Source organism: Melampsora larici-populina (assembly GCF_000204055.1).
Source record: "Melampsora larici-populina 98AG31 unplaced genomic scaffold MELLAscaffold_85, whole genome shotgun sequence".
Classification (NCBI taxonomy): domain Eukaryota; kingdom Fungi; phylum Basidiomycota; class Pucciniomycetes; order Pucciniales; family Melampsoraceae; genus Melampsora; species Melampsora laricis-populina.
The window spans coordinates 1-10,026 of record NW_006768849.1 but is presented as its reverse complement, the minus strand read 5'-3'; the positions used below and the strand labels follow the sequence as shown (position 1 = coordinate 10,026).

Genomic DNA, 10,026 nt, shown 5'->3' with positions numbered 1-10,026 from the left:
CTTTCAAAGAGAAGTCTTCCTCTTCTCCCTCAACTTCAAGTGAAGTGCCAGTGCCAGTGCCACTCGAATAATTATTGAACTCGGTACCGGCTCTGATTCGATTCGGGTATTACTATCAGTCCAGTTACTTTGAAGCTGCTCTTGATTGTTTGAGTGGTTCATTTTCATTCATTCATTCTGTCGATTTCGATATCTCGACATTCTCAATGGATTATCATCGTCAACCCGTCTCACCTTATCAAAGTAGGAGAAGAATTCCAATCTCAAGCTTTGCTGCTTCGACTCCCAATCTATCTCATTTTCCATCTATCAATTCAATTCAAACTACTCAATCTAAACCTTCACTCTTAGCTTTATCTAAATTAAATCCTTTGATTCCTATTGGTAATCATCCTCCTACTACAACTAAATCTACTTTGGTCGATGTGGTGGTCGAAGGTATGGGCGGTGGTACCGATCCTGGTGAAGGATGGCAGGTTCCTCCTGGTGAGTTTGTTTAGTTGAATGCTTGAAACGCTTGACCTAATCTTGGACGCATACACTCACCTTTCTTTTTCTTCCTTCTCATTACACTTCAGAACTCGTCACCTTTTTGCGTTCATTAGGTGATCGTCTCGATCCATTCGTACCCACTCAACAACCAGGTTCATCAAGCACACCATTTCCTCACACCAAATCTCTTACAGCTGCTCTTAATCATGTTCGTATCCTTCAAAACCTTCTAGATAGTTCACTTTCAAGACGTTGATTTTTGATCATCCTATCATCTTCAGGCAACCTCGCGTCCCGAGACTGACCACAAGGCTATCCTAGCCCTCTTTACCGAATTAGTGATCACCGAACGAACATATCTCAGACGAATCACTGCTCTCAATCAGTCATATGGAGTTCCTCTACGTCAATTTTCAAGTGCAAAGCACACCAAGATCATCGAAAAATATGAAGCAACAACCATGTTTGGAAAAATCGAATCCTTAGTGAAAGCCAGTACCAACTTACTCGCTGTACTGGAACGATCTCTTGAAATCCTACAAAAAGCTGATCCTGCAACTGCTCAGCACAGCTGGTCAGAAGAGATAGCGTCCGAATTACTTCATATTCAACGTCCTTATCGTGACTATCTAGGTAGTTATGATACAATCAAAGAAACCGAACAGAAGCTCAAAAGAACTGATGGATTCCGTCAATTCTGTGAGAGGACAAAGGAAGCCATGTACGATGAAGGAATGGGTCGAGTAGGCCTTCGAGAACTTTTGATGGAACCAGTTCAAAGAGTCACGAGATACATCTTGATATTCGAGCGTATGTGATTTACTTTATCACAATCATCCTTGAAGCGCTCAAAAAGAATTTCAAATACCAGTTTAGTGTTGGATGATCTCTTACCCTTGGATACTTCCATTTTTGTTTCAAATCTAAACAGAGATATTGAAGAAAATGTCATCAGGTGATCCATCCCGATCAGGTCTTTTGGATTCCATCACAACTTGTAATCGCCTTGCGATCTGTGAGCTGGATGATCACCTTATCAAGGCAGCCACGATGTGGGGTCTCTCTCGCGCAATCGATCATTTCCCTGCAATCCTTGTCAAACCTGGTCGACACTTTATTGATTCCATCGACGTTCTCGATGTCTTTGCCGATGCTACGACTTCTACCGTCCTACATTGCACTCTCTTCCTATTCAATGATACCATCGTGATTGCGAAGAAACCACATAACAGTCTCAGTGGTCGGATTCTAGCCGGCTTAGATGACTTGGATCGGTTAACAGTAGCCATGAAGAAATCAAAGGCGCCTTCATCTTTGAATTCAGTGGTAAGCGGTGGTACTGATTTCCTTGCCAAATCATTGGGTGGCTCTAATCATCATGGTACCCCCAGCAAGCTCAGAAAGGGTAGCATGCGGTTCAAGGGTTTGATCGATGTGCATGATGTGATCGCATCAAATGGGATCGGTGGTGGTGGACCAGGTGGGGAGGTTGGGTTTGATCTTTTCCTCACGCGCCCGCCGCAAGATGTCTCAGATCGATGGTCCGATCGTCCTTTGCGACACTATCTCGTCTGCGCGCCCTCCTCACCTGCTCATGAAAAGAGTCATTCACTCTCTTTTCACCCACCTTCATCCCATGTACTTGGTGCATCTCATCATCATAGTCATAGTCTATCATCCAGGACTCATCACACCTCTCAGCTCGCATGTCTCGCCGAACGAGACCGATTTTTGGGCAACTTACGCAAAGCCCAAGCATTGGTAAAGGCAGTCGAAGATAGATCAACAGTCATGCGTACTAAATTCTTATCTGAACCTGAAGGACATGGGACAATTGAAAATTATTGGAATCTTTATGACAAGCGGACATACATGTCAGAGCAACGAAAAGTCAGTCGACCTATAACTCTCTTCATTTATGTTCTTTTCCACTGACTCCATCGTCGTTTGTTTTTCCATAGCATCGAGTTGTGCTTCAATTGGTCGGAACTGATTCAGTTGATCCACTTCCATTTAATCCCGAGCCTGATCTGGCTCTTCCACCTATGGTCATCATTCGAGCGAGCTTCAATGACCCGGATGATCCAGATTGTGTTGTAAGCCTAAGAACAAAACCAGGTTACGAGTTTGAGGTGTCCGATGCCACCAACGACCAAGAAAGCGTCGTCCTCAAAACAGAGGCATTGAGCAGTCTTGTCATTCGAATCAGTTAAATCCCATTTTCTCTTCATTCTCTCCGGATTTAGCTCTTTCCCTTCTGCCCTATAGCTGTGAAACTTATCTTGTCTTATCTCTTGGTAGTCGAACTTTACAAAATGGCCGATATTCCCAGTCGTCCCTATTCATCCTCTACAAATCGTCCAGCTTCGGTTTCATCACCTTCTCGAGGTTTCCGATCCCGAGCAGCCAGTAGTAGCACGGCAACAAGTGTCAATAGCAATACCGGAGCGCAACGCTTGTTCGGAAATCCGAATGCCCCGCTCACTCGCACAAGATCAGTGACCACCCGACCTACATCATCCAAAGTACCTGCTGTACCTACAATACCTGATTTTCCTAACGCAGCCGTCAAGTCACCGGGGGGACCGGTTTGGTTTCTACATAACAAAGGAGAAATGGACGTGATGCCAGAGGATGATCAAGAATATACGATTGTAGGAGAGAAAATGAAAAAGAGTGACTCAAATCCATCATTGTATGAAGAACAAGGAGAAGGAAGCGACTTCCAGGGAGATCCTCCCAGCCCCTCTCGAAGTACGATCAAAGGAAAACAGAGAAGTCTTGCGTTGAGAGACGAAACAGAAAGAAGGTGTGGAGTAGTGGAAGAAGATGAAGAAGGAGAAGAGGAAGAGGAAGAGGAAGAAGGAAACGGATCAGATGATGGATCGAGTGTTAGTGGACTAAGTTCTTCTTGTGGAGGAAGAGAAGATGACGAAGATGAAGATGAAGAGATTGAGACCCCTAGGAAGTTACGTGGTCCTAGACAAATAGTCTCACGGGTACAATCAAGAAATGTATCGGCATCGAGTATTGGGAAGAGAACTAGATCAATGGATGATATTTCTTCTTTGAATGTTTATCAAGGTGAAGATGTTGGAGAAGAAGAAGTGACACAAACAATTAAAAGAGTAGCAGGTATGGAGAGGAAGAGAGAAGAAGAACTACCGGGCATTTCACCCATCTTATCGATCCGGAATCACTTAAAGAAGGTTGAACAGAGAAGTCCTAGTGCTGAGCGTAGGAGAGAAGAAAGGAAAGTACTTGTGAGAAGGAGGAGGAATAAAGAGAATGAGAAGATGGATATTGAAGATTTGAAAGAAGTCATATTGGAAGATGTAGATGGGACCGAAGATCTGGTGTGTTAGATTCTCTACATGATGGTTTTTGTACGTTGTACTAATGATCTTCATTTTCCGGTGTGGGGTATAATATTGTTCAGTTCAGGAACATGCATGGTAAAATCAAAGAAATGAAAGGTTATCTGTCACGATTGAAGAGTCTTAATATGAATATCAATGAGAGTAATACGAGTACAATACCACGCTCACCACGAAAAGCACAAGTTCAGTTTGACTTTTTTTTGATTGACCATGTAAGATCTCTTCACTAATCTTAGGTTTATCTTTGTAATAGTTGATGGCATTAGTATCACAACCGATGGCTACTAAAGAAGATTGTATGAGTGGAATTAAAAAAGGTTTAGATGGAATGGAAGATTCGTTAAAGATTGGAACCAATCAGATAGAAGAAATGAGAGGATTAATACAGGAATATCAAGAAATCTTTCAATCAGTTTGTTGCTCACTTTTCTTTCATCCTCCAAAGAATCTGGTCAAGGATTGTTCTAATGTTTTCTTCCCTTTTTTCAAATAGTCACAAATCGAATTGACCAAAACTAAAAATGAATTGATTCAATCTGAAACTTCATCTAAGTTAATTCAATCATTACATAATTCTTTGGAAGTTGAAAATTGTCATTTATATGAAGCCTTTAATGAAGAATTAGATAAAATGTATAATGATATTCAATTACCTGTTGGTCAAGCTTTTGAAGCGATTGTAGAAGATTTGAAAAAAATGGCAGAAGAAAAAGGTAGATTAGTCACTCAATTAGGGTCAGTCTTTTTTTTTCTTGGTTTTGGTTGGGTTGGATTGATTTTTTGTGTGTTTCTATGGAAACGTTTGATTGATTTATTTTTTCTTTTCTTTCTTTAGGTCTACTAAACGGAAATTAGAAATGGAATCTGCAAGAGCTAATTGTTATGAAGAAATGTTAAAATCAGCTGGATTATTAAATTCGACAAATGGAAATGGAAGCTAATCAATCAATCAATCAATCTTTGTTTATTCTTTTATTATTTTCATCTCTTTTTTTCTTTGGGTTTTGATTGAAAGAATTAAGTTGACAGAATTACAAAAAAAATGACGCCTTCTGTATGGATTTTTTTATATGATGCTTGATGTGTTTGTCTTGAGATTTTGTACTTCATTGTATTTTTTCTACTTATAGGTTTTAAGGATTGTGTAAGAATACAGTTATCATTTCAAACACGACAACCAACTCGGTACAGTTCAATCAACACGGTACAATTCAACCAATACAATACATGACCTGAAACCAAACCTAACTTTAATTATCATCATAGTATCACATATAAATAGAAACTAACGCCACCAACCGCGCCACGTTTTCCTCATCAGTTCACTGAGGAAAACTGGCGTGTGAGTCTTTCTCTTCTCACATCATACTCAAATCCGAATAACTGTTGTTGACTTCATTTCTACTATAACCATGTTGTCTAGACTTCCTGTTCTTGTTTCTTTCCACCTATTTAGGTGTGTTCTTGTTATAGTCTTTGGTGTTCAGAGCCATAAAAGACTTACACCTGATTTCTGGTGTTATAAGGTGTGTTCTTGTTATAGTCTTTGGTGTTCAGAGCCATAAAAGACTTACACCCGATTTCTGGTGTTATAAGACTTCCTTTATAAGGAGTCTCGAGTTTATATAGATTCTCTCATGGTAGCGAGAGAATAACTCGATTCATAACCCTCTTATATGTCCTCACCAGTCGACGCACCTTCACCTACAAACTCTTCTGCCGATCCCACCGACGATCTTCTAACTGATCTTGATAATCGAGAAAATTCCCCATCGAGCTCTTCTGAAAAGTCTTTCAATTCGAATCACACTGTTCAAAACAAACCACCTGCCATCATGACTACTCCATCTAATCAAACCATACCCACTACTCAAAAAGAATTCGCAATCGCCCTAAATTTCAACTTAAGTAAAATATCAGCCACTGTTATTCTTGGAAAGAATAACTACACTCATTGGGCCATTGGAATCAAACGATCTCTGAGGCATCTATGCCTTGATCAATATCTTACCTCAGCCAATCAACCCGACGACATAACTGTTGAAGAACATCTCGCTAACAAGGAATGTCTTACGAATTTCTTGATCAATCGGATGGACCCCTCTACTTCAGCCTTTGTTGAATCCAAACTTCAAATTAAAGTTGATGGGGAAGTGGATATTGAATATGAACCGTCAAAATTATGGAAGATTGTTAGAGAGAATAAAGCTCCAGTATCAGAAGCTGCCCGATTTCAACTTGACAATGAATTAGATGAATTCCGCCAAGATAATCGCACAACTTTAGAAGCTCACTTAGCGAAATTTAGAGAATTGAAAGATGAATTAATGTTAGCAGGAGGAGATCTTAATGATGGGCAACTGGCAAGAAGACTTATTAAATCTCTTCATCATAACAATCAATTCATCTTATCTAACGTCTTTGATATGGTGAACCCTTTAACATATGATGGAGTTGAACAATATATACTGAAGAAAGAGAAAGAGATTCGAAACTTACCGCAATTTTCGAGCTTATACAAGAATCAATCATTTATACCAGGAGCTCATTCAGTCAATCGCAACAACAACAATCGTGTCACTCAATCTACTCGACCTAAATGTACAGCTGATCGGTGTGTATGTAGATATGGCAAAGACAACTGTTTTGAAAATCCCAAGAATCATGAGAAGAAGATCAGATGGCAACAAGAGTTAATCAAGAAAGGCAGATGGAGAGGTCAAGTTCCAAACCACTTACGATCGAATAGCAAGTCAAAGACATTTCAACATCGAAACTCATCGAATGTCGAACAAGAAACTGATAACGATCATGAGCTTGATGAATTGACCGACGCCATGAACTCGATGAACGTCTTGACTGATGATAGCCAACCAACTGTATTTCATATCGACTACTTCTGCAGCAACAAAGCCGTACAAGCCAAAGTTCCTAGCAATTCTTTCGGACTAGCTGACACGGGATCGTCACATCACATGTTTAATAACTTGAAACATTTTGATCGAAACTCCTTAACTCCAAATCCCGATCCCAGCAAAAGGCTCAATTTAGCTGGTGGTAATGATACACTTGAAATTCAAAAGATCGGAACTGCGTACTTATTGGATGTTGACGGAAACGTAATGAAATTTGAAAACTCACTATACGTTCCTCATCTCAACAAGAACTTGATTGCTGCTGGAGCTCTTATCAAGAAAGGAGTTGTCCCTTCCATCGATCCAATTAAATCTCATATCTTCAGTTTGATTCTCGGCAAGAAGACACTCTTCCGGGGATTCTTTTCAGGCAACCTCATGATAGTCAAGCTGATCGAATGCCCTGTACGTCAAATTCCCTCTCAGCAATCATCTTCAATCTCAACCATTCAATCTGACACTTTACTCAATCTTCACAATCGGTTAGGTCACCCGAATTTCGCCTACCTCCGAAAAATGATTAAGGATAAGATGATCGAAGGGGTTTCTGAGAACTTTGATTTTTCCAAACCTGTTGAATGTATTGCTTGTATCAAGTCAAAGAGTGAACGACCCCCTTTCTCCAATACTCGACCTCGTGCTGAAAATAAATTAGACAATGTTCATGTAGACTTAAGTGGAATTGTCAGAGGATATGTAAACAGTGGTTTCTTATACTATATTCTTTTTACCGACGATTTAACTGGGATGCGTTTTGTGTACTTCCTGAAATCAAAAGACAAGACATCAGTTTTCAACGCACTATGTGCATTCATTTCATTTGCCGAGCGCCAAAGCGAACGAAAAGTAAAATGTTTCACCTTAGATCAGGGTTCTGAATTTTTTAATTCTCTTTTCGTACCTTACTGTAAAGAACAAGGCATCTGGCTACATGAAACCGCTGCTTACACACCCGAAGAAAACGGTGTTGCTGAACGTTCGAACAAAACTATTACTTACAAAGCAAGGGCACTACTTCAACATTCTAACGTCCCACCCAGCTTTTGCTTCGAAGCTGTTAACACAACCGTTTACCTTGATAATCGCACTGTTTCTGTGGCATACAACAAAGGACTAATGACGCCTTTTGAAGGATGGTATGGAAGAAAACCCTCTGTCTCTCATATCCGAACGTTTGGTTGTGGGGTAGAATACATCGTCAGGAAGAGTCAACGAGATGGCAAATTTCACGCTGTCACTCGAACTGCCGTACTACTTGGATTTGCAACAGACAACTTTAACTACCGCCTATACGATCTCGAATCAAAGAAGATTATTACCTCCCACGATGTCAAATTCCGTGAAGATTTTTTCCCTTTTAGAAAATCAATCAAATTTCAGTATGATCACTTATTCTCTAAGAAAGAATTAAATGAACTTGAAGAGTCAAATCCAGGGTTAGAACCCGTAATAAACCTTGAAGACGACGACTATCCTTTCCTTCATAATCCTCGGCCTGACATAAATCCAGTCATCAATTTGGAGTCTGAACCTCCAAAAGATGTTGCTGATATTGTCCCAGTGCCTCACTCTATCCCATCTGAAACACCCGTGGAGTCTGAACCTCCTTCGGAGAATGTAAAAGATGCGGAACAACCTACCAACAACGAACCGACTATCCGAAAATCTACAAGGGATAGAAAAGCACCCGATCGGTACACACCATCTTCGAATAACACCTTCTGGGCGGACATCAACACTTTTATTGCTAGCGATGATGTTGACGCATATGCTTTTGCAACTACACCAACTGTCCGATTAGTCGACGAGCCAAGAACTTACAAACAAGCAATGAAATCAGCTCAAAAAGACGAATGGCTAGCTGCCATGAACAAAGAACTAGCATCAATTGACAAAAGGAAGGTATGGACTATTGTCCGTCGCCCAAAGAATCGGACTGTTGTAGGAGGCCGATGGGTTTTTAAGGTTAAACCAAACCTTGATGGGTCTATTGCCAAATACAAGGCCAGGTATGTTGCGAAGGGTTTCTCACAAGTGCCTGGTGTAGATTACCATGAAACCTATTCACCCACCGGAAAACCAGCATCTCTACGACTTCTTATTGCCACCGCTGCATTGAATGGATGGCCTGTCGAATCGATGGACGCCATTTGCGCGTTTCTCAACAATCGGTTAGATTATGAAATTTATATGGAACTTCCAGACAACCTGAAAGAGATATACGGTGATGACATGGTCGCATGCCTCCTAAGCACCATCTATGGACTGAAGCAGTCGGCTAAATACTGGAGCAACGATGTGACTGATTACCTCTTATCTATTGGTTTTAGACAATCGGAGGCAGACGCTTGTTTATTTATACGTATCACTCAAGATGGAACTAAATTTTCGGCCATGTACATTCACGTAGATGATATGGCAATCACCGGTAATGAAATCGCCCACATCAAGAAGCTGATCGCAAGTCGTTGGGACATGGAGGACCTTGGCATCTCTCATTGTATTGTTGGTATTCAAATTTCAAGGACATCAGACTTCTCTTACGCCATAGGTCAGCCTGCAATGATCGAAAGTGTACTCGAACGCTTCGGAATGACTCACTGTAAACCGGCCAGTACTCCCCTTGTCGCCGACCTTAAGCTCACACGCGCCACCGATTCAGAAATGACCGAATTCGCAACTCAAAACTTACCTTATCGAAACGGAGTTGGTTCGTTAATGTATTTATCTCAATGCACCCGCCCCGACTTAGCATATGCTGTTGGTGTATTATCACAACACCTTGATTGACCATCTCGGGCGCATTGGAATGCTTTTGTACATGTCCTTCGTTATTTACGTGGAACTACTCATTTATTCATTGAGTACAATGCAGGAGATGGAGGACTATCAGGCAATCAATCTTGGAATTGCCCGTATGGATTTTCTGATGCTGACTGGGCTGGCAACAAAGATAACCGACGATCAACAACGGGTTACATTTTCAAATTCCTGGGAGGCGCCGTCAGCTGGAAAAGCCGCCTCCAGCCAACTGTTGCTTTGTCGAGTACCGAGGCAGAGTATCGTGCGACTACGGAAGCTGGACAAGAAGCAACTTGGATTCAAACACTTATGACATCTTTAGGGTACACAATCAAGGAGCCGACTCAACTTCACTGTGATAACTTAGGTGCTATACATCTTACATCAAAGACAATCTTTCACGCTCGAACAACAGATTACCCTAGTTTTACCACTAT

The 10,026-nt window shown here is 41.0% G+C and overlaps 1 protein-coding gene across 1 annotated transcript; it reads left to right on the top strand.

Annotated features, from left to right (window-relative positions):
• Nucleotides 1-206: 206 nt before the first annotated feature.
• On the top strand, nucleotides 207-4,813 carry MELLADRAFT_113447 (uncharacterized protein; the record flags this gene model as incomplete). Its single annotated transcript, XM_007418145.1, has 10 exons — nucleotides 207-486; nucleotides 606-700; nucleotides 774-1,302; nucleotides 1,424-2,382; nucleotides 2,454-2,588; nucleotides 2,739-3,848; nucleotides 3,932-4,054; nucleotides 4,126-4,284; nucleotides 4,366-4,607; nucleotides 4,708-4,813. The coding sequence occupies 10 exons, from the start codon at nucleotides 207-209 to the stop codon at nucleotides 4,811-4,813; spliced, it is 3,738 nt and encodes a 1,245-aa protein (XP_007418207.1).
• Nucleotides 4,814-10,026: the final 5,213 nt, after the last annotated feature.